Source organism: Cnephaeus nilssonii (genome assembly GCF_951640355.1).
Source record: "Cnephaeus nilssonii genome assembly, chromosome: 15".
In the NCBI taxonomy this organism is placed as follows: Eukaryota; Metazoa; Chordata; class Mammalia; order Chiroptera; family Vespertilionidae; genus Cnephaeus; species Cnephaeus nilssonii.
The window spans coordinates 29,705,911-29,731,636 of record NC_137086.1 but is presented as its reverse complement, the minus strand read 5'-3'; the positions used below and the strand labels follow the sequence as shown (position 1 = coordinate 29,731,636).

The window sequence follows — 25,726 nt, the reverse complement described above, 5'->3', positions numbered from 1 at the left end:
TTTGGGTGTGTTCTTGCTCACTAAACTCTGCCTAGCTGCATGCCTACGACCATTGCTTTCTGTGATTTTTAACATTCATGTCCATGGTTTCTTGGCTTGGTTATTTGCAGGGGTAGTTTTGCTGTTTGTGTGTGTGTGTTTACTTTATATTTGTTTCCTAGTAATTGGTAAGTTCCTTTAGTAAATTCAATACTTTTTGAAAGAGCTGAAAGAAGAAAAGATGGAATTCTTTTTATAAACTTGGTTTGATTTCAATGTTATGACTTGATTTACAAGTTCTGAGTCTCAAAGCACGAAACTGAACGATGCCAATTTAGGAGAAAACGTCTTTAGCTGCAGTCCAGAGAGCCTGGCAGTCACCAAAGCCCCAAAGCCGGGAATGCAGGCGGAGGGCTGGCAAGAAGCCCACCGGCCCATGCCACGGTGCGTCCCTCTGAGACCGAGATCCCTTGGGTCGCCGTGTGCTGTTGGCGCCCCCACTCTTCAGGTTTCTACCCAGTCCGCCTGCCCCTCTTCCTGTCGGCCGGCCGCTGCCTACAGAAGGGAGCCCGGAGGACGGGGAGCCGCCGGCCCCAGCGCACAAGGAGGCCAGCGAGGTGGTGAGGGTGCGAGGGCAGGCGGGGTGCCAGGCCTGGGTGTCCGGTGGAGGGGGCGGCGCCCTCCGCAGCTCGGTGACTGCGCCTCTGCGCCCCCAGCTCCTGCGGCTCCGGGATGCGCGGAGGCGGCAGCGGCGATGGCGATGGTGCCTCCAGCCCTGCATCCTCCCGGGCGGTGGGTGGAGCTGGGGTCTGGGCTGCGAGATGGAGGAGAAGGGGCGGCGCCGCGGCCACCCTGCAGGTGAGAAGCTGCGGGCCCCGGAGGAGGCGACTCCACGGGAACAGGGAGGGTCGGGCACGGCGAGCCGGTGGGTTAGCAAAGAGCGTGCCGCGCTGGTCCCAGCCCGGCCCCTGCGCACCTGCTGTCCCGGCGCAGCCTGCGGAGCAGCCGTCTGGCCCCGGCCCGGGCCGCTCCCACGCTCCGAGGGGCCGTGGGACCCCTCCCCCACCGCCCGTGGCCTGGCCTGGCCTCCTCACCCCACCAACCCTCTCCCGACCGGTTCACTAGCTTCCCTGGCCAGGCCTAGGCCCTTCTTACCATAACCTTCTCCACCTCGGGACCTCCTACCCATTGCCAGCTCCTGGCCGGGGTCGGTCCTCACCCCCTTCCATACCCAGACTGGGGCGTTCCACAGCCTCCCAGTGCCCCTCCGCCGCTGACCCCGCCCCACCCACCCGCTGCTCCCGGCTCAAGAGGTAGTTCAACTGGGGACAGAGAGCTTGAAGGGCTCTGAAATCAGATAAATCTGGCTTGAATCTTAGTGACCGTGGGCAAGTCATCTTCCCTGAGGTATTCGGATCAATACAAATACAATGGGAATGACACACAGAACTCTGAAAATGCCCGCCCTCGAGGAATGCAAGGCCTTATGAAAAAAATGAGTGGGAAGAATCCAGGTCATGAGTGGACTTGGGGAAGCGCATATAAAATGTTTTAATGTACAGTAAAATATTAAGACGGCACACCAAATTATCAGAGACTCTTCACACATCTTAAGGAGAAATAATTGCCACTGTACAAGAAATTTTCCCTTACCATATTTTACTTACTACTTTAGGATCCTTCCTCCTAGTTGTAACAAGATGCATGTGATGTGAATTCATTCCATGTTTATTGTAGCTAATATGCCTGCTTAAGGCAGGTGTTCCAACTTAAAATTTTTCTGGTTTTATGACTTTAATCACATTGTCCTCCAAGACCTATTTATGGTCCCAGAGATACAGAGTAGCATGTATGCTTGCATTGAAAACCTTTATTTAATATTTAGGCATAGCAAATAGCTATTTCTTTACCTCCCTTCCTCAAATCACTGACTTTTATAATTCTGCCTTCATAACTTCGTTCCAAATTGTGATCTCAGCCTCCTCTTTCTTGTAGTCCCAGAGTTAACACTAATAGTAGTTACTTTCCTTCCATTTCCTTTATTTCTCCTCAAGTTTCTCTGCCAACACCTTTACTTCTATTCTGTCTTCTGCTTTACTCCCCAGCCTCTGATTCCTAACTTTTTTCCAAATTATCCCAATAGGAGTGATTTATAATGACATTAGGGGCCCAGTGCACGAATTCATGCACCTTGAAAGGAACTGTGGGCCACGAGGCTGCGGTGGGCACAGGGGCGGGTCTAGGCCCATCCTCCATGCCCCCTCCTGGCCCCTCCTGCCGTGGCCCCCAATCCCCTGTCTGTTGGCGTGGAGCGATTGGGGCTGGTGCCAGCAGTGGGTGTGAGCAGGGCTGGCACCGTCAGTGCGTACGAGCTGCGGCTGCTGCCCCGATCGCCCCGAAGACCTCAGGGGAGATCTGGACCGGCAGCCACCGCTTGCATCCACTGCCGGCGCCTGGCACCGGTCCCAATCACTCGGCGCCGTCAGTGGGTGCAAGTGGCGGCTCCAGCACCAGCTGCAGGTGCAAGTGGGGCCGGCGCCGGCAGCAGATGCGAGTGGCGGGTGGGACTGTGGCACACGGGAGCAAAGAATTTTCAGTAACCACCAGAGGCTCACCCCGATGACAGCAACCAGTACCCCACCGTGGTCTGGCGCCCCCGCTCATCTGCTCCACCATCCCGCTGCAGCCGACGCCCGCCATGTTCTACGCGCACCTTGGTGGTCAGCGACCGGTTGTTCAGTTGTTCTGCTGTTTGGTCTATTTGCATATTAGCCTTTTATTATATAGGATTACACCATAACTATCAACCTTAACAAAAAGGTACACAGAAGTGTGTGTGTGTGTGTGTGTGTGTGTGTGTGTGTGTGTGTGTGTTTTCAAGTGTTGGTTTCCAAGAACTTTGAGTTGGGAAGAGATTGCAATACCTACTTGATAGGATTATATTGAGAATGACATAAAGTTTGATGACTTATGTAAAGCTTCTAGTGTACGTGCCTGGCATATACTAGCCACCCAATAAATTATAGCTGCTGTAACAATCTTCTGATCTGGGGATCTTTCCCTTGATCTCGTTCTGTTCTGTTTAGCATGGTGGGGAAGAGTGTGGGCTTTAGAGAGTAACTGCTAACGTTCAAATTCATGCTCTACCACTTCAAGTTAGGTGCTCTCTGACTCAGTTCCCTCATCTGTAAAATGGGGATAAGTTATATTAACCACCTCAGGGTTACTGTGAAGATTCAATACGTTAAGAGGGTGGAGCACTGAGAACAGTGGGTGGCACATCACAAGCACTTAGTGCAGTTAACATACTGGTAATGATACTGATAGTTATATTCCTAACCTATAATTCAGCATTAAAAAATCTATTGAAAAGTGTATAATTTGTTGAAAAATTATAACTGTACAGAAAGTGAAATTTGCCCCTCATCTGCTCCAAATCTTTTTCCTCCTGCCTCTCACCCTTGACTAACGTTAGTGCCTCATCATCTCATTTTCCACTTGACAGCTCTTTCCAACTGTCTCCTCCTCTGGGGTCTTCATAACTTCCATCACCCCACTTCTTCAGTATTCCCCATTTACTCAATATTTCTGTTAGCACCCCAACTCCAGGTTCTTTATTCTTCTAATTTCCCCCAGCCAAACTCCTGCTTCCCTCTTCACCCCTGTTTATTTCCCTACCTCCAAAGAGGAAACCCTTCGGGTGGGGGTGGAGAGAGGAGTTTGCTATAAACATTAGTATCACCTCTCTGCTCTTCCTGCCTCCTCAAACTGGGGTTTCTCTTCTACTTCTCTTTTCATCAGTTCATCCCAATCCTCCAATTAACAATAAAGAATAGTAAAAGTGTATCTTTTTCACTACGTAGGCATTAAAAAGTGTTCAGAAACAATACAATCTTGAGTGAAAACAAAGAGCTACCCATTATTATTTTTTAAATATATTTTATTGATTTTTTTACAGAGAGGAAGAGAGAGGGAGAGAGAGTTAGAAACATCGATGAGAGAGAAACATCGATCAGCTGCCTCCTGCACACTCCCCACTGGGGATGTGCCCGCAACCAAGGTATATGCCCTTGACCGGACTCGAACCTGGGACCTTTCAGTCCGCAGGCTGACGCTCTATACTCTGAGCCAAACCGGTTTCGGCTATTTTTTAAATTCTAATATTAGGAAACAAAAGGTCAGGATTTATATCCTCTCTGAACTTTTATAAGGAAAGCACAGAAAAGTTGGTCTCCCTTCCCAGTGGAGAAGTTCATAATGTTGTCATGATCTGCACCCATGGACCACTGAGAACATGGAAGAGGTGTGCTTCCTTCACGGAGGTCATTGGTTGGCTGTATGGATCTCCCCAGGACTGAACTCGTGGGATGCTCACTGACACAGCCGTACCTGTGATTGAATGCTGAGAGGCTTCTGTACCGTGGGTGGTCCATAGCTGCTTCCTGGAGCCCCCAGTAACCCCTCCCTGACCTAGCCCCTTTTCTGCACCCCATGATCCAGCACCTAAGGGGGTAAGCTCTGGCACAGCTGGAGGTCTCAGGGACTCAGCTTGAGTTTGAGGTTAAATATTCTGAACTTTGCCCCTGGACCTCCCCAGTGCCATTATTTGTTCCTAAAAATGCTGGATTAAAGCAAATACCTTTTGGTTGTCAAGAGCATTGCATCCGTCTCCAAGGAACAACTTAAGCTGCCCCACTTAGAAGCATCTTGGGGAGCAGGGTGGGCACCAAGCCACTCAGGGCTTTGGGACTTGGGATAACAGAAGATTTGTGTGAGTGTACTTTAAATCTCATTGTGAAATGGGGGAAAGCTTAAGAAAAATAGAGAAGCAAGAAGAAAAACAAGTTCTTCTATTAAAGTAGAGGCTGTGTCTTACCTTTTTACCCACAGCGCCTCGCATAAAGCTGTATATAGTTTGCATATGATGAATGTAAACTGAGTGAATGAATGCATGAGTGGGTTAGGGGCATGCCCCCTGCTCTGTCCTGAAGATATGATTGTTGGAATAATGCTAACTCACATTTGCATAGCAGTTTAAAGTTTACAAAGTGGTGCCTTTGCACCTTGTAAATCTCAACTATAATTCTGATACCCTTCATTAATTTCATTTCCCCCCTCACATGTAGTCCTACACCAAGTTTTTTCCGAAGGACGGTATGGAGTTGGCCAAGAAATCACAAGCAGGGAGAAGAAATTGTAAATAATGGCAAATAAAGGATTCTTCTTAGGGAAAGAAATAGGATTTGTTAGCAGTCTGTGGGAGTGATATAAAGGGCTCCCGTCTACTTCAGCAATACCCTCTGCTTCTATTTTAAGCATGTGCTGGTTTTGCCCCAATCCTGCAAAGACTTACACCCTTCTTGTAGTCTGTCTGTCCCCTACTCCTTGCCTTCACCATTCACCCAGCGAGCTCCTCCTTGCCAGGACTCCCTTCAGCCTCTCAGCCTCCACCCTGGGCTGGATTAGGGTCCCCTTTCTTACTTCCACAGCACCTGCCACCATCTGATTTACAGCGTTGGGCTGTAATTACATAGTTAGGTTGATCTCCAGCTAGATTGTGATCCCTTTGGCCAAGAGGTTATATTCTTGTGTCTCCAATGTCTGGCACCGGAGTGTTTCTAAAAATAGCATCTGGACACCCTTCAATCAGAATCTCAATGGGCGAGGCCTAGAAATCTCCTTTTTCTTTTTTTAAAAACAAACATATTTTTATTGACTTCAGAGAGGAAGGGAGAGGGAGAGAGAGAGATAAACATCAATGATGAGAAAGAATCATTGATTGACTGCCTCCTACACGCCCCCTACTGGGGATCAAGGCTGCAATCCAGGCATGTGCCCTTGACTGGAATCGAACCCGGGACCATTCAGTCCGCAGGCCGACGCTCTATCCACTGAGCCAAACTGGCGAGGGCTCCAATTTTCCTTTTTTAACCTGCTCTCGAGGTGATGCTTGAGGCCAGTTTGGAAACCACTGTCATAAAACCTCAGGTTAGCTGGATGAGTGTATCTGGAGGTGTTTGTCTTTTCCGTGCTGGGCTTTCTGTGCACTGGTCACAGCTGACACATTCTAGTGCTTTGGACAAAGAGCATGAGAGCACGCTACTGGCTACATTAACTCCTTTCTGTTTCAGGGGATGCATTTTTTTGTGCAGGCCTTTCTGCCTCGGGTCTCTTTTGCCACGTACCGCTCATCTGTGAGCTGAGGCCCTGACTCCCCTCCCCACAGAAGGAAGAGACCTTTCTCTCTGAAGATGAACTCCACGGACCACTTCCCGGACGCTCCCAACACCACCTGGCCCCTGCCTGGCGCCCCGGTGGGGAACGGCACCGCCCTGCAGGGGGGTCTCCACCTTCTGGTCCACACGGCCACGTTGGTGACCTGTGCTTTCCTGCTCGTGATCATCTTCTGCCTGGGCTCCTACGGCAACTTCATCGTCTTCTTGTCCTTCTTTGATCCGGCCTTCAGGAAGTTCAGAACCAACTTCGATTTCATGATCCTGAACCTGTCCTTCTGTGACCTCTTCATCTGCGGAGTGACGGCCCCCATGTTCGCCTTCGTGCTGTTCTTCAGCGGCGTCCCGGATGCTTTCTGCTTCACCTTCCACCTCACCAGTTCCGGCTTCATCATCATGTCCCTCAAGACAGTGGCCGTGATCGCCCTGCACCGGCTCCGCATGGTGCTGGGGAAGCAGCCGAACCGCACGGCCTCCTTCCCCTGCACCCTGCTCCTCACGCTGCTTCTCTGGGCCGCCAGTTTCACCCTCGCCACCATGGCCACCCTGAAGACCCGCAAGTCCCACCTCTGCCTCCCCATGTCCAGTCTGATGGCTGGAGAAGGGAAAGCCGTCCTGTCTCTCTATGTGGTCGACTTCACCTTCTGTGTTGCTGTGGTCTCTGTTTCTTACATCATGATTGCTCAGACCCTGCGGAAAAATGCTCAAGTCAGAAAATGCCCCCCTGTGATCACAGTGGATGCTTCCCGGCCGCAGCCTTTCATGGGGGCGCCTGGGAAGGGAGGTGGAGACCCCATCCAGTGCACCATGCCCGCTCTGTACAGGAACCAGAATTACAACAAACTGCAGCACGTTCAGACCCATGGATACACTCAGAGTCCCAACCAGCTGCCCACCCCTGCAGCCAGCCGGCTCCAGCTGGTATCAGCTGTCAATCTCTCCACAGCGAAGGATTCCAAAGCGGTGGTCACCTGTGTGGTCATCGTGCTGTCGGTCCTGGTATGCTGTCTTCCACTGGGGATTTCCTTGGTGCAGGTGGTTCTGTCCAGAAGTGGGAGCTTCATCCTTTACCAGTTTGAGCTGTTTGGATTCACCCTTATATTTCTCAAGTCGGGATTAAACCCTTTTATATATTCCCGGAACAGTACAGGGCTGAGAAGGAAGGTGCTCTGGTGCCTCCAATACATTGGCCTGGGATTTTTCTGCTGCAAACAGAAGACTCGCCTTCGAGCCATGGGCAAAGGGAACCTCGAGGTCAACAGGAACAAATCCTCCCATCATGAAACAAACTCTGCCTACATGTTGTCTCCAAAGCCCCAGAAGAAATTCGTGGACCAGGCTTGTGGCCCAAGTCATTCGAAGGAAAGTGTGGTCAGTCCCAAGATCTCCGCTGGACATCAACACTATGGTCAGAGCAGCTCAACGCCCATCAACACTCGGATGGAACCGTACTATAGCATCTATAACAGCAGCCCATCCCAGGACGAGAACATCCCGTGTAACTTACAGCCGGTAAACGCATTTGGGTTTGCCAGTTCATATGTTGCCATGCATTACCACACCACTAACGACTTACTGCAAGAATGCGACAGTGCTTCAGCCAGGCCGGTTCCCGTCCCCTCTGTTTAGAGCGATGGAGGCTGGAGCATCTCGTTTCTGGCACTAAGGGATTTCTTATTTTCACTTTTGTGAGACTAGTTGTAGATCAAAGCTTAAAGACTCAACTGAACAGTTGGCAGTTATGATTTTCTTTTGTCGGATTTATTAGCATCTATTGGTTTGCCCTGTGGTCTCTTGACATTTTAAGGTTTAATGTAAAAGTTTATTATTTAGAATTTTACCCTGACCTGTGTTCCAATCTTTTGTACTGAACTTTTAAATAGATCATGCTACTATGTTAAAGTAGAGAATGGTCATTTGACTCAATGTTATGGGTCTTTGAAGTATATATGAGCTGGATATTTTAAAGAATGTGAAGGTGTATACTTTTTACTGAGGTGTTATTTTTATTAATTAAATTATAAATTTTGATTTTTTTGAAGTGTTGAAATGGGGAAGAATACACTTTTTTTTGGTAGCAGACTTATTTGAATAAATAATACATTGTTAAAGCAGAAAATCAGAAATACATTATCTATATAATTATCCTTACAAAAAATACACAGGTATTAGGTACTTTCCTAAGACAGTCAACCTAGAATATACTATTATTATTATTACCATTTATTATTATAGACATTGTTATATTGTGTCAATAGTAGCTATATAGAGCTGTGGTGTTTTTTTTTTTTTTTTTTTAAGAAATGTTATTGCCCTAGCTGGTTTGGCTCAGTGGATAGAGCGTTGGCCTATGGACTAAAGAGTTCTGGGTTCGATTCCAGTCAAGGGCACATTGCCCAGGTTGTGGGCTTGATCCCCAGGGGGGCATGCAGGAGGCAGTCAATCAATGATTCTCTCATCAATGGTGTTTCTATCTCTCCCTCTCCCTTCCTCTTTGAAATCAATAATATATATAAAGATGTTATCCCTTGGTAAAAGTGGATTATTCTGTTCTATTTACTAGAATCCTAATGAAGAGGACTGCGCTGCAGTGTGGTAGCGGTATGCTACTCCTGGGAGAGTCGATGCTAAATGTGTTCCTCTCAGTCAGGGTTTGTTATCTGGGAAGCAATATAGAGTGTTATGTGTTAGATTATGTTTATTATTGCTTAAGAAGGCATAAGGATGAGAGTGGGAATTAAAAAAAAATGTTTTCATTGACTTCAGAGAGGGGAAGGGAGAGAGAGAGAATCATTGATCAGCTGCCCACTGCACACCCCCTACTGAGGAGCGAGTCCACAACCCAGGCATGTGCTCTGACCCGGAATCGAACCGTGACCTCCTGGTTCTTGGGCCAACCCTCAACCACTGAGCTACACCAGCCAGGCTTGGAATTTTTAAAAATATATTTCTATTGATTTATTTTTAGAGAGATAGGGAGGGAGAGGGAGAGAGAGAGAGAAGTATCAATATGAGATGTAAGAAGGGAACATCAGTTGGCTGCCCCCCGCATGCCTGCTCTGGGGATTGAGCCCGCAACCGGGGCATGTGCCCTGACTGGAAATCAAACCAGCAACCCTTTGGTGCACTGGATGACACCCAATCCACGGAGACACACCGGCCAGGGCGGGAATGGGAATGTTTTGATTTATGCTTTCCTTCTGTGTGAGATGGTTTGTTAACAATCTGATGAAGAGTATCCAAGTAACTATTTAGAAAATTTCTTTTGTCTTTCTTTATATATTATTGTGGTAGAAAAATCCTTAAGATCTCTTTTTACTAGTAAACTAATTGTGTTATTCTCTTCCATTAATCTTAAACTGGAGATGGGCAGTAAGGAAAAATAGATTAAGTATTTCTATACCTAAAACTAATTTTATTATATACAGTACTCTGTGATTCCTAGCATAACAACTGTAAACTCATATTTTTATGTAAAAATGTTTTCATTTACAATTAGCATTTGAACTTGTTAAAGTTTTAGAACTGTAACTGCTAGACACAGGATGAGCATCAAGATACAAAATCTGTCTTTAAAAAAAAATCTATCTTTAGAAATTGTTATATTCAAGAACAGTTATTGCAAATTGGAAGGCACTTCACTCCTGTGGATGAAAGATATTGTTTGTAGCATTCTCTCCCAGGCTGGTTCCAAGTCCAGAGGTCAAGCGGGGCATGGAGAAGACACAGTGGGCACTCAGCTAGAACTCTGCTCAACCTCATCTAACGACGCTTCCCTTTCAGTATCAATCATTTATTTCTGTTTCTGAGACTAAAGTATGAGATATGGGTTTCAATTTCTTTTCTTTTTTTAAAATATGTTTTATTGATTTCAGAGGGGAAGGGAGAAGGAGAGAGTGATAGAAACATCAATGATGAGAGAGAATCATCAATCAGCTGCCTCCTGCACGCCCCCTAATGAGAATCATAGGCCAGGCATATGCCCTGACTGGGAATCAAACCGGTGACCTCCTGGTTCCTGAGTCAATGCTCAACCATTGAGCCACACCCAGCTGGGCTCAACTTTTTAAAAAATTCACCTTTCAATACCCTTCCCTTCCTTCTCTTCTTTTTTTCCTTTATTTTTGTTATGCAATTTTATAATAGCAGAGCAAATATCCACTCTTTTATTTTTGGAATGGAATGCTATTTTTGGAAGTCATTATGGCCTGTTTCAATTGTGCTTTTATATTTTAAATATAACACTGTTTTCATTTATTAATACTCTCATGAGATAGGTTAGTTTATTATCTCTTTTTAAACAAAGGGTTATGATATCTAACATCCTCTCCCAAGATCATTTGAAGTATTTTGGCAATCTAGGAATTGGACTTTTTGTCTAAAATCAGACAGCTTTGTAGCTAATAACATTAATGAAGAAGATATTTCACACTTTTAAAGGTATGTATCTCTTTTTTGGTCAGGGATTTCAAATGTGAGTCAATAAAATATTTTTTAAAAGTAATGTCTACTTGTAAAATTAAAGCTGACAGGTTTCCTGTGTGGCATTGGAAATGACTTGGCTCATTTGGGGAGGTACAAATTATAGTATAAAGAAAACTAAGCATGTGCATAGGTGGCATTCAGTCTCTTTATGCTCATCAATAAATTATTGATTTAATTTGCATGAAATACATAGTGGGCTAGATTCTTAGACCTCCTCCATATCTATATCCATTTGTAGATATAGATATAGATGGACATATATAACTTCTCTCTTCAGAAGGGCTAACATGAGAACTAGAAGTAATGAGAAGTCAGTTGAATATGATGAATTACCAGGTTATATTAATTAGTTCTCTTGATGCTTTACTGTGATGCATTTCAAGCACTTTATAATTGTTCTGAGGTTAATCACTAGGCCAGATTTGTATTTCTGATGCTTTTAATGTTCTTTTAAAATAATGTTTGGAAAATAAAAATATTGATAATTCTAACATTGCTGAATATCAGATTGCAATAGTATGACTTTTCTATCCAATCATTTAAAAACTATCAGAGACTAACAGTGATCATTATTGCATAACAGATAACAATGTATTGCCCTAGCCAGTTTGGCTCAGTGGATAGAGTGTTGGCCCATGGACTGGGCTCAATTCTGGTCAAGGGCACATATCTCAGTTGTAGGCTCCATTACCAGCCCTGGGTCGGGGCACGGGTGGGAGGCAACCAATCTATGTGTCTCTCTCTCTGCTCTCCCCCTCCCTTCCACTCTTTCTACAATCAAACAAAAAAACCAATGTATTGAAGCTCAGAGAGAGTTATTTTCCTTAAAAGATGAAGTAATTTGCTTGATCACATTTTGTAGCATGCATAAATGCTCAAGACTAACTAAGAAGAACTCCAAAGGTTAATTATTTATTCAACTAAGTTTCTCACCTGGCAGGAAAAGTCCTGACTAATCATTTCAAAAACTTCTTTAAAACAAGATTAAAATCTGGAAAAAGATACAGAGTTTTAGAATTTTTAGTTTATCAATCAGAGTTTGCTTTTAAGAATCAGAAAATGTTAATTTAAGCAGAAAAGGACTGAATATAAGAAATTCTGTGTGTACTAAATCATTAGAAGTTCGGGGCTCTGACAGAGTTCCAGGAAAGATTCCATGATCAACACTGACCAGCTGGGAGAGCTGCCACTTTTGCTGCAACTGGGAGGGGAGAAGTCAGGAGGCCTCCTTGGGCCTTCAGCGTCAAGGGCACCTGCTGAAGTTGTTATGCAGCGATTAGGAACCTGCTGCCACTGCGGCTACCTCCACAACTAAACCCCTCGACCCCCCCAAAGCAAGCGGCTGACCAAAACAAGGCTGCAGAGAAAGTGTGGCACCGTGCATTTAGTTGGTGGAACCCAACTTGCATTTACTAGTAAAACCCTAGCTGCCTGCAAACCTGGAAACTGTAGTTACACCGAAAAGGTAAACTAAAAGGAGGTTTGGAACAGATACTGAATTCCAATCTCCTCTGTCCACAATGGGCCACCAGTTTGGTTCTTAACCCTGGATCCACACCCTTAGGCATTCTTCTAAACAACAGCAACACCATTTCCCACTTGAAATAATGCAACTGCTCTCACTGAAACAAAACATGCCTCCTTACCTCCAGCCTGGCTGCTTTTATTATCGTCTGTATCTTTGGTGTTCTGCAGTTTATCTTGGGATTTGTTGGAGTCCTTGAATCTGTATCCTGGTGTCTTTCATCAGTTCTGGAAAATTCTTTTTTCAAATACTGTTTCTGTCCCATTTTCTCTACTCTCTCTTTTTTTTTACCTTGGCTTTTATTTTTTATTTTTCTATGTCTTTGTTCCTCTGTTGTATAGTCATACACCGCATAATGACATTTTGATCAAAGATGGACCACACATACAGCAACAGACCCATAAAATTGCTAATATAGTAGAGCTAAGCACTTCCTAGTTAGGTAGCCATTATAATGTCATGGCACAACGCATTACTCATGTGTTTGTGGTGATGCTGTGTAAACAAACCTACTACACTGTCAGTCCTATAAAAATATAGCCCATACAATTATGTACAGTATATAATGCTTGATAATGATAAATGATTATGTTACTAGTTTAGGTATTTACTATACTTTTTATCAGTATTTTTTTAAAAATATATTTTTACTGATTTCAGAGAGGGAGAGAGAGAAACATCAATGATGAAAGAGAATCATGGACCGGCAGCCTCTTGCATGCCCCCTACTGGGGATCAAGCCCGCAACCCTGGCATGTGCCCTGACCGGGAATTGAACTGTGACTTCCTTGTTCATAGGTTGATATTCAACCACTGAGCCACACCGGCCGGACTTTATTGGTATTTTAGAGTGTACTTTTTCTACTTATGAAAAAATTTGCTGCAAACCACTATGCTGTGTTATGCTGGCAGCAGTCTCATACATCTTGTGTTTACGGTGTCTCTTTTTTAAAATAAATACCTATTTTTATTGATTTCAGAGAGGAAGGGAGAGGGAGAGAGAGATAGAAACATCAATAATGAGGGAGAATCATTGATCAGCTGCCTCCTGCATACCACCCCACCCCCTTTGGGATCGAACCTGCAACTGGACATGTGCCCTGACTGGGAATCAAACCATGACCTCCTGGTTCATAGGTCGATGCTCAACCACTGAGCCATGCTGGCCAGGCTACCATGTCTCTTGACTGCATCATTATCTCTTATGCTTGATTTAATCTCATGTTATTTTGTTCATCATAGCCCCTAAGTGTGCAAAATCCACTGTTAATGTTGCCAGTGAGACGCCATATCCAGTGATTGACCTGGAAACAAAATTAAAAATGACTAAGGACTAGGAAGGTGGAAAATCAGCTCACCAATTAGGCCTGTCCCATTCCACCGGAGCTATGATTCCAAAGAACAAGAACAAAGTGGCAGATCTGTTAAAATATCTGCTTCAGCCCTAGCTGGTTTGGCTCAGTGGATAGAGCATGGGCCTGCGACTGAAAAGTCCCAGGTACAATTTCGGTCAAGGGCACATGCCTGGGTTGCGGGCTTGATCCCCAGCGGGGTGTGCAAGAGGCAGCCGATCAATGATTCTCTCTCATTGATGTTCCTATTTCTCTCTCCCTCTCTGAAATAAAAATATTATAAATAAAAGATAAATAAATTTAGTGTAGTCTAAGAGTAGTGTGTGTAAAGTCTACAATAGTGCAGTAATGTCCTAGGCCTTTACATTCACTCGCCACCACTCACTCACTCATGTGGAGCAACTTCCAGTCCTGCAAGCTCCATTAATGGTAGGCACCCTATGCAGGTGGACCATTTTATAAGTTTTATACCATTTTTTGTACTGTACCTTTTCTATGTTTAGATACACATCTTACTGTTGTGTTACAATTGCCTACAGTATTCAGTACAGTAACATGTGGTACAGGTTTGTAGCTTAAGACTATCAGGCTATACCATATAGCCTAGGTGTACCATCCAGGTTTGTGTAAGTTCACTCCATGCTGTTTGCGCAATGATGAAATCGCCTGATGACACATTTCTCAGAATGTGTGTATCCTGTCATTAGACAATGCATGACTGTATTCTGAATAATTTCTTTCAATTTATCTTCCAGTTCACAAATTCTCGCCTGTTAAAATAGATAATCAGCTCTTTGATTTCAACTATTATGACAATGTTTTTCATTTCTAGAAATTTTATTTGCTCATTAAAAAAACCTTACATTGCATTTTTAGTTTTTAGTTTCTACATATACTTAAAAGTGAATCATTTATTTCTTAAACAGAGTAAAAATAGTTCTCTGAAATAACTGATAATTTCAATATTTTATTTTATTATTTTTATTTATTTGCTTTATTTTTTAAAATATATTTTTATTGATTTCAGAGAGGAAGGAAGAGGGAGAGATAGAAACATCAATGATGAGAATCACTGATCAGCTGCTTCCTGCTGACTGGGGATTGAGCTTGAAACCAGGGCATGTGTCCTTGACTGGAATCGAACCTGGGACCCTTTAGTCCACAGACTGACACCCAATCCACTGAGCAAACCTGGGTAGGGCATCAATATTTTATTTTTTTAATAGGCCTCTTGTCTATTATTTTTGTTGGTACTTCCTCATAATGCCTTGTTTCCTTCATGCTTTATTTATTTATTTATTTAATCCTCACCTGAGGATGTTTTTCCATTGATTTTTAGAGAGAGTGGAAGAGAAAGGGAAAGAGAGAAAGAAACATCGATATGAGAGAAACACATCGACTGGTTGCCTCCTGCACGAGCCCTGACCAGGGCCCAGACCGGGGAGGAGCCTGCAACTGAGGTATGTGGAATAGAACCTGGGACCCTTTGGTCCCCAGGCAGACACTCTATCAACTGAGCCAAACCGGATAGGGTCATGCTTTATTTTTACTGTGAGCTGCTAATTTTCCTTGAAAATTTTTCTATGGAAATTCCTCTTTCCAGACATCTCAGTGTATTGCCAGTCCAAGACTACTTTAAACTGAATTTGAAGTGTTTTGGAACTACCTAGGTGATAGGAAGGATGCTTATCTACAAGGCAGTAAGCTTGTGGTTACAACCTATAATAAATGTTGTTTTTTATTTCCCTCTCCCCCATTTCAAGACAACTTTTCTTGAGGTCTTCTGGTCATGAAATAGATTGGAATAGGTAAGTTTTTTTTCTCTTTATCCCTATCCTGAGGATGTAGATCTTTGGGGGGTGGGGGGGTCCCAGTTTTATGGGGAATAGATCTCCCTTAAGAGGGGGTGGGGAGTCATAAAATTGAAGCTCAATTTTTGAGGTTTGGCAAATGCTTCAGGACAAAAGTATACACCATCCTTCACTTACCTCTTAGTGTTATTTTCGCCTTGTAATTCTTTATTTTATTTTATTTTTTTGGTGCTTTTAAGAACCCTTTGGAGGGGTTCTGAAGTTGAAATGTTTAATGTTAACTAAATCAAAGCATTATTACTATCACCCTCCCACCCAAACTGCTCCGTTTACTACTACTACTACTACTACTACTACTACTACTACTACTATCTACATTTATTTTTTACTGTTATTGATTTTTAAAAAATCTTCATCCGAGGATATGGAGAGAGAGAAACATTGTGTGAGAGAGATGCATCGATCAGTTGCCTCCCGTACTTGTCCTGACCAGGGATGGAACCCTCAACCTAGATATGTGCCCTGACTGGGAATCGAACCTGCAATCTTTTGGTGTACAGGATTACACTTCAACCAACTGATTCACCTGGCCAGGGCTCAAGTTTTTTGTTTTTGTTTTTTTAATTTGTTAATTAAAAAATTTTAAAATTGATTTCAGAGAAGAAAGGAGAGGGAGAGCAAAATAGAAACATCAATGATGAGAGAGAATCATTGATCGTCTACCTCCTACACACCCCACTGGGGATTAAGCCCACAACCAGGACATAGGCCCTGACTGGGAATTGAACGAACTGTGACCATGCCAGCTGGGCTCAAGTTGGATTTATTTTTTTTCCAGGGGAGAGCACAAACACAGTCCCCCACTACCACAAATCATTATGCAGTTGAGTTTCCCACATTTGGGGAAATCGCAGCGGTCAGCACATCCAGAGTGCAATGGATAAGCCTCGCCCTGGCAAACCACCTTCGTGATCATGGTATCTCCCCTGCCAGGTAAGTATCAAGTTGGATTTTAATATCTATTCAGAGACAGAAGTTGAAGCCTTCTCTATATTCCCAGGATGATAATCAGCAGGACTCTAATGAAAGGGGACATGGGTCTTGATTTGGGAGGAAACAACTCCTGTTTCTGTTTACTCAGTTAGGGCACCTTTTCCCAAGGGACCGCCTGGCTGCCCAGGAACTGCCAGCCAACCTGCATTCATTCTCACTGGAATTCCTTGGCTCATTATGCAGCCCAAGGACACTGAAGGCACACTCTTCAGCAGCCGCACAGGAATTAAAGAAGGGAAGGAGTAACTAGTTCTTGCAGGGCGAGAAGGGAGGATACCAATTACTTTAAAGTATATAGCAATTTGAATAAAAGTGCAGATTTAGTGACATTTGGTTTTCCATAAGAGATAGTTAATAGGCAATCTCTTCAAGTCCAATATCTTTGATATTAATTTTCTCAAAGTAAAGATATTACTTCATTACTTATGGAGATACTAGTGAACTTTCCTTCCTCTAGCCCAATAAACAGATAATTCTGCTTTTTAAAAACTACATGTAGCTGGTGCCAAGATAGGTTCAGTTTGTTTGCCTGTGTTCCGTGTTATGTGCATGTTTGCTCTTTTGACACTTTCCGGAACCTTCAGCTGCATGGAGCATGCTGATGAGTGGGAGACCTTTCAATGGACTCCCAATGTGGGAATCCTGCTTTCCATGCAAAGCCTGATGTTTTTGTTTTGCGAAGTGCCGCTTGTTCAGATGCCAGAGAGACCTTAAAAAGTGGAGCAGTTCACAAAGAGCGCTTTGTGCCTGCCTCCTGTGGCTGCAGCACGAGGAGTGGTTTCATAACCTGTGGAAGTGCTTCAGGCTCAGCACGTCACCTCTGATATTAGCAAGGGCTAATGAAAGCTTTTTGCTCATTTGTTTGGCTTCAGTAACCAAGTATGTCAATAAAATTATAAGATGCGATTTTATTAATCACATCTCCAAGGAAAGCTATGCCTGGGAATTGTGTTCTTCACAGAGACCATTATGTTAGACACTTTCTCAGAGGAGTCCAGAGTACCTCAGAACCAGAATGTTTTCAACCCAGGGAGTTGGAGACTAAAGATTCAATTCCTTTCTTGACCTTAGAAATCACAGACTTGACTTTCCAATCATTGTAAAACTGAGGAAAATAAATTTTTTTCCCTTTAAGCATCAAACACTGAAAAATAAGGACTGGGCCCTAGCCAGTTTGGCTCAGTGGATAGAGTAATAGTCTGCAGACTGAAGGGTCCCGGGTTCGATTCTGGTCAAGGCCACTTACCTCAGTTGCAGGTCTGATCCCCAGCAATGGCAAAATATCCTTGGAAGAAGATTAACAACAACAACAAAAGGACTGGTAGGAAACCCATGGGAATTGAGGTAGTTGGGGAAGATTTTATAAGGTGTGGGTGAGAAAGAAGCATCAAGGTTCATGCATTTATTCAGCAAATATTTGTTGAAGGTAAATTTTATGTGGGTATGTAGTGGTCTATGGTTTCTTTACCACCCCTGCCAAACAACTGAAAAAAATAAATTGAGAAATGGATTTTTTAAAAGCCAAATCACCATATATCATTCATATATATGAAAGACTTCTATTCTATGTTCAAATGGAAATGCAAGCACTGGTAAATAAAATTACCCAACACCAGGAAGAGTTTAAAAATAGATTCTAGTATAGCTGATGTTTTATTTTCATTTGAAATCTCGATCACAAATCCCACTCATTCAAAAGTTAAAGCTTTTTATTATTATTATTATTTTTATTTTCCTGTTTAGCTAAAGTCTTTTATGTCAATAACTTGGCCTGATTATGTGCTAGGAAGTTTAAGCATTGTCAGAAATCAGGTCAGACTGACTGAAAAAACGAGTGCACCAGGGACTGAACACAATGCTTGCTATTCAGTTTAGCTGAGATAATTTGTGGTCTTCTGTTGCCAAGTCTCTTTAATCAAGGACAGAAGGATATAAACTAGAGGTGGCCTACAAGCCCCATCTAGTGGCGTCTTGAAGAAAAGCAGGTAAAACAAAAAATAAAACAAAAAAGGCTCCATGTCAAACTAGATGAGCTACTAGTTTCCCCCCTGAAACTCTAATCAGGAGGATTAGTATGTATGTCCTTGTTAAAAGTTCCTAAGTCAGTGATTCTCAATCACTGCAGAATATATTTAAAATAAAGAGAATCAGCCCAGCTGGCATGGCTTGGTGTTTGAGCATCGATCTATGAACCAGGAGGCCACCGTTCGATTTCCGGTGAGGGCACATGCCCAGGTTGTGGGCTTGATCCCCAGTGTGGGGCATGCAGGAGACAGCCAATCGATGATTCTCTCTCATCATTGATGCTTCTATCTCTCTCTCCTTCTCCCTTCCTCTCTGAAATGAATAAAAATATATTTAAAAATAAAATAGAGAATCACTGAGGAAGCGCATTAAAAATGCAAATTCATAGGCTTTGTCCAAAAGAATCTGATTTAGTAGGTCTGAGATAGCACCCACCTTAATAGAGTCTCCACTTTGAAAAAGACTTCTCAAAATGCCTTAGGCATATAATAGCTGAACCTTTCCCCTGACTATTAGGAATTCAGCCTACTTATTATTTTAAAGCAGGATGGCTGCATAGTAGAGGTAGCAGTAAAACAATTTAGAGATCAAATGAGACTACACAGATTACAGATAAGGGACCCAAGACTTACAAGAAATATGGAGATAGCTGGTTTAGTTCTCCCCTCAAAGAAGTTGAAGCTGTTAGCCAAGACAGAAGGCTGACTTATTTTTTTAAAAAGTTTTATTTAAAAATAATTATGATATGTATTTTTAAAATCTTCTGAGCTAAACTATTCTAATACAGTTTTTTAGACATCCCCCCCCGACCCCCACTTACAAGAGAAAGTGTTTGGCCTAATTATTCTCAAAGTGTCTTCTAGCACTAACCTTTCACAATTCTAACTCCCTCCCCTCCTATACCATTGATCTAAATGTGAGAGTAATTCTATTTGTCTTAGTTCACTGATATAATAAATATGATTCTTTAATTTATTAAATAAATGAATGTTAATGGCTTTGGTCTCTTATCCTATAATGTTAACAGGAGACAAGGGCACTATTAGAAGATAAGCTAACACTTCCTGGGAACCTGGTGTCAAGTCCTGGGGCTTGGCTTTTGATATACAGTAAGATTAACCACTGACACAAGCACCTCCTTACAAAAGAGGAAGTGATGCCCAAAGAGGTTAACTGATCTGTCCAGGATTACACAGCTAGTAAGTTAAAGGCAGTATTGGGCCTAGGTTTGTATTTAAAGTGCATGTTCTTTCTGTATGTGCGATTTCCTACTAAAATCTCCAAACAGCCTTCCAGTAGCCAATTGTATTAACCTTTTCTCAAACGAAAATATCTCTGACCAGAACTACTGAAAAGGAGAAAAAGTAAAGTATTTTACGGCCACTTTTATGTCCTTAGATATGTATGTCTAAAATACAACAGGGTAAATTTGTGTGCCACAGGGTAGTGGAGAAAATAAAGAAGCTAAATGATCTGCCATTGACTATATGACAACATTGCTGTGGACATTTTATTCACTTTAAATATTGTGCTGTAAAACTGTCCAGAACAAGATCTGTGGTACACGGTAGGCAAATACAAAGGACAGCCAGCAGAGTATGTTTTCTTAGAGTGAGTCATTCTAAGTCAAGAGAGAGGAATCACTGACTGTGTACACCAGAAACATACTTTGAGGGAAACACACTCATATCAAGGAGAAAGAAATAGATAAATGTTCTGAGAGAGGGGCAACTTATTATAAATAAGTTTCTTGGGATTAACAGAGGTGAAACCTTATATGTGAGGCTCTACTATGTGCCCAGTTTTTAGTTCAATACTGGGTAGAGAGCAGCTGCAAAATAAAAATTTGTTGAAAAGGATTTCAGTCACTAGAACACAGTTTACAAAGTCTCCCATTTAAACAACCTAACAATTTCTTCATTATCTTTACTTCATTAACTAGTTATATATACTATAATTTACATAATAAATCTATTATTTAAAAACTTTCAATAGGTACAATTATGGCATTTCATTAGGCTGGAGTCTAAACTGCTTGGATGAGATTTACTTTGGAATCACATTATCCAAGCAAAGAAAAACACAACCAGTTCATAAGGCAGAACAAAAATTAAAAATGTGAGACAAATGTCTGCCTTAGAAGTTTATCAATAACCTCTTATAAACACACATATATTTACAAAGTGGTTGAGAGTCCTTTTATATGATCCTTTAGATGAGGTTCAGTGGCTGAGAACTCTATAATGAGACACATGGTCAGAAACCATTAAGACTTTCAATGATCTTTTCTTCCCCTGAACTTTATTACCCTTTAGTTGGGGAGAGAAAGAAGTCCATTTTCATCTGCGGTATCTAAGATTTTACAGATCACTGGAGATTCAACCTAAAGAACAACAACAATAAAATTATTAAAAAGTTGCTAAGATGAATACTTTCTTTTTTTCTATTTTTATTGATTTCAGAGAGGAAGGGAGAGAAATCGAGAGATAGAAACATCAATGATGAGAGAGAATCATTGATTGGCTGCCTCCTGCATGCCCCCTACTGGGGAGGATTGAGCCCGAAACCCAGGCATATGCCCCTGGCAGGAATCGAACCTGGGACCCTTTAGTCCACAGACTGACGCTCTATCCACTGAGCAAAACCGGCGAGGGCTATGAATACTTTCTTTATTCAGTATTATTCTGCTGAATGAATACATGTATATAAATTTGTTAAATGTATACAAGCCCTTGTTTTGGATAAACCATCGAGTTATTTCTACAAATTAAGCTTTTTGAAAAACAATTTTTAGTCACCCATATAAAATACCAAAAAGGTAGAGGAGAAATTTTTATCTCTAAGTAAAAGAGATGACAGAGAGCCCTGGTCAGTGTGGCTCAGCTGGCTGGAGCGTTGTTACATACACCAAAAGGTGGCAGGTTGGATTTCCAGTCAGGGCACATACCCAGGTTGCAGGTTTGATCCCCAGTCAGGGCACATGTGAAAGGCAGCCAATCGACGTTTCTCTCTCTTCTCTCTCTCTCTCTCTCTTTCTCTCTCTCTCTCTCTCTCTCTCCCTCCCTCCCTCCCTCCCTCCCTCTCTCTCTCTTTCCCTCCCTCCCTCCCTCTTCCTCTCTTAAAAAAAAATCAATAAAAAAAGAGATGAGACAAAAAAGGAGTAAAGGACAAGAATAAGAGAGGAATACGTAGTTAAACATAGCTAGGTTTTACACAACAAAAAAGAGAAGATTATGGTAAAACTAGAAGCCCGGTGCACGAAATTCGTGCACGGCAGGGGGTTGTCCCTCAGCCCAGCCTGTACCCTCTCCAATCTGGGACTCCTGGAGGGATGTCCGACTGCCCGTTTAGGCCTGATCCTGGTGGGATCGGGCCTAAACGGGCAGTCGGACATCCCTCTCACAATCCAGGACTGCTGGCTCCCAACTGCTTGCCTGCCTGCCTTCCTGATTGCCCCTAACTGCTTCTGCCTGCCAGCCTGATCACCCCCTAACCACTCTGCTGCCAGCCTGGTTGATGCTTAACTGCTCCCCTGCCAGCCTGTTTGCCCCCAACTTCCCTCCTCTGCCAGCCTGGTCACCCCTAACTGCCCTCTCCTGCAGGGTTGATCACCTCCAACTGCCCTCCCTTGCAAGCCTGGTCCCTCTCAACTGCCCTTCCTTGCAGGCCTGGTCCCTCACAACTGCCCTCCCTTGCAGGCCGGGTGCCTCCCAACTGCCCTCTCCTGCTGGCCATCTTGTGGTGGCCATCTTGTGTCCACATGGGGGCAGGATCTTTGACCACATGGGGGCAGCTATATTGTGTGTTGCAGTGATGATCAATCTGTATATTACTCTTTTATTAGATAGGATAGAGGCCTGGTGCACGGGTGGGGGCCAGCTGGTTTGCCCTGAAGGGTGTCACAGATAAGGGTGGGGGTTCCCTTGGGGCGTGGGGCGGCCTGAGCTAGAGGCCTGTGGTGGTTTGCAGGCCGGCCACGCCCCCTGGCAACCCAAGGGGAGGCCCTGGTATCTGGAATTTATTTTCCTTCTACAATTGAAACTTTGTAGCCTGGAGCGGAGCCAAGCCTGGGGCTCCGGCAGCCATTTCTGTGGCAGTTAATTCACCTTCTACAATTGAAAGTTTGTAGCCTTAAGCGGGTGAGCCCGGCCAGGGTGTGCGGAAAGCTTTGCTTCCCCTGTTGCCGCCGGCAACCCTGGCCTGCTCTCTCAAGCTCCATTCTGCTGCCATTTGTTTGAATTTGTTTACCTTCTATAATTGAAACTTTGTAGCTTGAGTGGAGGCTTAGGCCTGCAACGGCTATGGAAAGCTTGGCTTCCTGTTACCTAGGAAACCTTGCTCTCTGTGGCTGTAGCCATCTTGGATTGGGGTTAATTTGCATACTCGCCCTGATTGGCTGGTGGGCGTGGCTTGGCTGGTGGGTGTGGCTTATGTAGCGGAGTGATGGTTAATTTGCATATTACCATTTTATTAGAGAGGATAATCAGTGTAAATTTCATGAAGGCAAAGGAAAGTGTATCCAAAGAAGGGCCAGGTGTTGAAATTATCATATGTTAAGATAATTATAAATATGATGGAGGAAATAGTGGGAAAGGTAAACAGCATGTATGAATAGATGGGGAATTTTAGCAGAGAAAAGCAAGCCATAAAAGTTAAAGGAAAATGATAGAAATATAAAAAATATGTCAGAAATAAATTCGTTCAAAGAGCTGGATGGGAAACAGCAGAGGAAAGTATCAGATGACCACAAAAAGATGTAAAAAAATGTTCATGCCAGCCTTATTCATATAATAAAAAATAAGAAAGAACCCAAATATCTATCTATAGAAGAATGGATAGATAAGTATATGTGGGATACTTATACAAAAGAATATTATTTAGTAATAAAAAGACAATGAAGTGCTGATACATGCAACATGGCTGAGTCTGAAAGATGCTGAGTTAGAGGCCAGGCATAAAAAAATTGTATGCTATATAATTACATTCATATGAAATAAACAAAATAGAGGCAAAACTGATGAATAGTGTCCCAAATCACTAAGGGGTATCTTTAGGGATTCAGGAGTATTAACATGGAAGGGGTATAAGAAAATTTTCTGCAGTGAAAGACTGAAAGACACTTTGTTTTGAGTAAGAGTCATATCCTATATAACAAAAGCCTAATATGCTAAGTATCCAATTGACCATTCAGCTGTTCAACCAATCAAAGCGTAATATACTAATGATATGCTAAGGCCGCTCAACCGCTCGCTATGACATGCACTGACCACCTTGGGCAGACGCTCTCACCAGTAGGTTAGCTTGCTGCTGGGGTCCAGCCAAGCGAGACAGGCCGGACACGCCCTGGAGCCCTCTCGTGGTCCCTCCCCCTCTGGCCAATCTCCTGCGTCCCTCCTTGGCCCTGATTGTGCATCGGTGGGGTCCCTCGGCCTGGCCTGCGCCCTCTCGCAATCCGGGACCCCTTGGGGGATGTCAGAGAGCTGGTTTTGGCCTGATCCTGCAGGCCAGGCCGAGGGACCCCACTGGTGCATGAATTAGCGCACTGGGCCTCTAGTGTGTATATAAAATTGTCAAAACTCATCAAACTCAACCCTTAAGATCTTTGCATTTAATTTTATGCATATTATACCCCAATAAAAAGATAACAGTTTTTATAGAAGTAGTATTAAATGTTAGAGACTACTGAAGGTCTTTTTAGACTTAATGCTAAAAAGTAAAATGTGGCCCCAAACTGAGTTTCTGAGTATTATTATTTTTACTTACCCCAAGGATATACTGACAGGAATGAGGCTCTAGCATATATACAGTAACAGCATGAGGAGAATCTGATTCTTTACACCTAAAATAGAGAGTACTTTAAGGTACTGCTCAAACCATACAAAATTAATTTTAATTGTTTTCCTCTTAAGCTTTAAAAATTCCACATAAGTGGACCTGTATAATTCAATAAAGAATTGAATAACACTTTATTATTATTTATGACTTAATAATTGTTATAAAATACTTATGATTATGAATAAGTACAATTATTCATAATTATATTTTACATTTATAAAAACTTTTGCCCATAGGTAGTAGATTAAATAGAAAGGCATGAAGCATAATTTGATGGTCCAACTTACTTTAGTTTTACAGTCACCTGTCTTGGTTTGTCAGTAATATCACAAATATCTCCATTCCCGTAAAAATGTGACACCATCCTGAATCAGAAAAACACAGATGCTTTATTAAACTATAATTTCACTAATTTAGAGTAATTGTGATGGATAGGAGGAGGAGATAGAGGTTCAGTTTGCATTAGTGAAAAAAAATCTGACTAATAAAATATTCTTAAAAAATACCTATTTTTAGGGCTATGTCACAGAGAATCTTTCAGATTCTATAAAGAGAATATAAAGTTGAGATACTTTGTAGTGGTTTAATAAGAATGATCTGCAACTTGCATATTATTTATCTGTATACAAATCGTTAAGGTTTAATTGCTTTTAAAAACATTGTTCTTTTAAAATGAACCATTTCTCTAGTCCTGTATATTGTTTGCTTAGGGGAACAGTTTTCCCTTCTTCCCATCCTCCATCCTGCTCCACCCATTAAAATGCTGTAGGGCAGGTGTAAAAAGATAAAGCCTAGGTTAATATATAAATTCCAAACAAGCAGGATCCAAAGAAAGCTTTAATTCTGCTAGCTTCAAACTCCTGTGCTTCACTATTTGTTGCCATGAGCTATTTTCACATGAAACATACACAAACATAAGAAAAATCCTTCTGTTTAGTATAGTTTAATTTTTCTAATACTTAAATGCCTAGCTCTTAGTTTTGCTAACTTTGGTTTTGGTTAGCCCAAGAAGTCAGCACATTCTGAAAACAGTCTCTCTGTACTGTCTGTGCTAGGAAGAACAAAGTTAATACCCAAGAAGGGGAAAAAAACGGAATAATTTAAAATTCACTGGGCAATAGACTACTAGAAAGGCTAAAGCTTAGTTATTATTGGGAAACAAGAGGTTAATTTACTTCAGCTATAACAAGATATACCTATTAGCCCAAAAGACATGAGGTAGATTTTTAAAAAGCCACTGTTTAACTATTTTCAACCATATCTTCACAAAAGTTAAATAACAAAGGAAATGCTAGAGTATATTTACATAGACCTAAGTAACTTAAAGTGGTAAACATTACACATGAAAGATGCAAATGCTTTGTAACAACCTTAGACCTAATACTTGGTCTGAGCCATTGTCACTAACACCACCACCACTCTTATTAC

At 42.7% G+C, this 25,726-nt stretch overlaps 2 protein-coding genes across 2 annotated transcripts in view; one reads left to right on the top strand and one right to left on the bottom strand.

Annotated features, from left to right (window-relative positions):
- Positions 1–733: 733 nt before the first annotated feature.
- On the top strand, positions 734–7,841 carry GPR75 (G protein-coupled receptor 75; the record flags this gene model as incomplete). Its single annotated transcript, XM_079792289.1, has 2 exons — positions 734–837; positions 6,206–7,841. 2 exons carry the CDS (start codon positions 734–736, stop codon positions 7,839–7,841), a joined length of 1,740 nt encoding a protein of 579 aa, XP_079648415.1.
- A 12,752-nt stretch (positions 7,842–20,593) lies between these two features.
- The window catches only part of ERLEC1 (endoplasmic reticulum lectin 1), a 30,147-nt gene continuing 25,014 nt past the window's right edge, over positions 20,594–25,726 (bottom strand). Inside the window, exons 12-14 of the mRNA XM_079792292.1 lie at positions 24,586–24,663; positions 24,227–24,302; positions 20,594–20,846 (exon numbers count right to left, since the gene is read on the bottom strand). Coding sequence (XP_079648418.1) covers positions 20,775–20,846; positions 24,227–24,302; positions 24,586–24,663 — 226 coding nt within the window. The 3' untranslated portion in view covers positions 20,594–20,774. The remainder of the gene's footprint in view (positions 20,847–24,226; positions 24,303–24,585; positions 24,664–25,726) is intronic.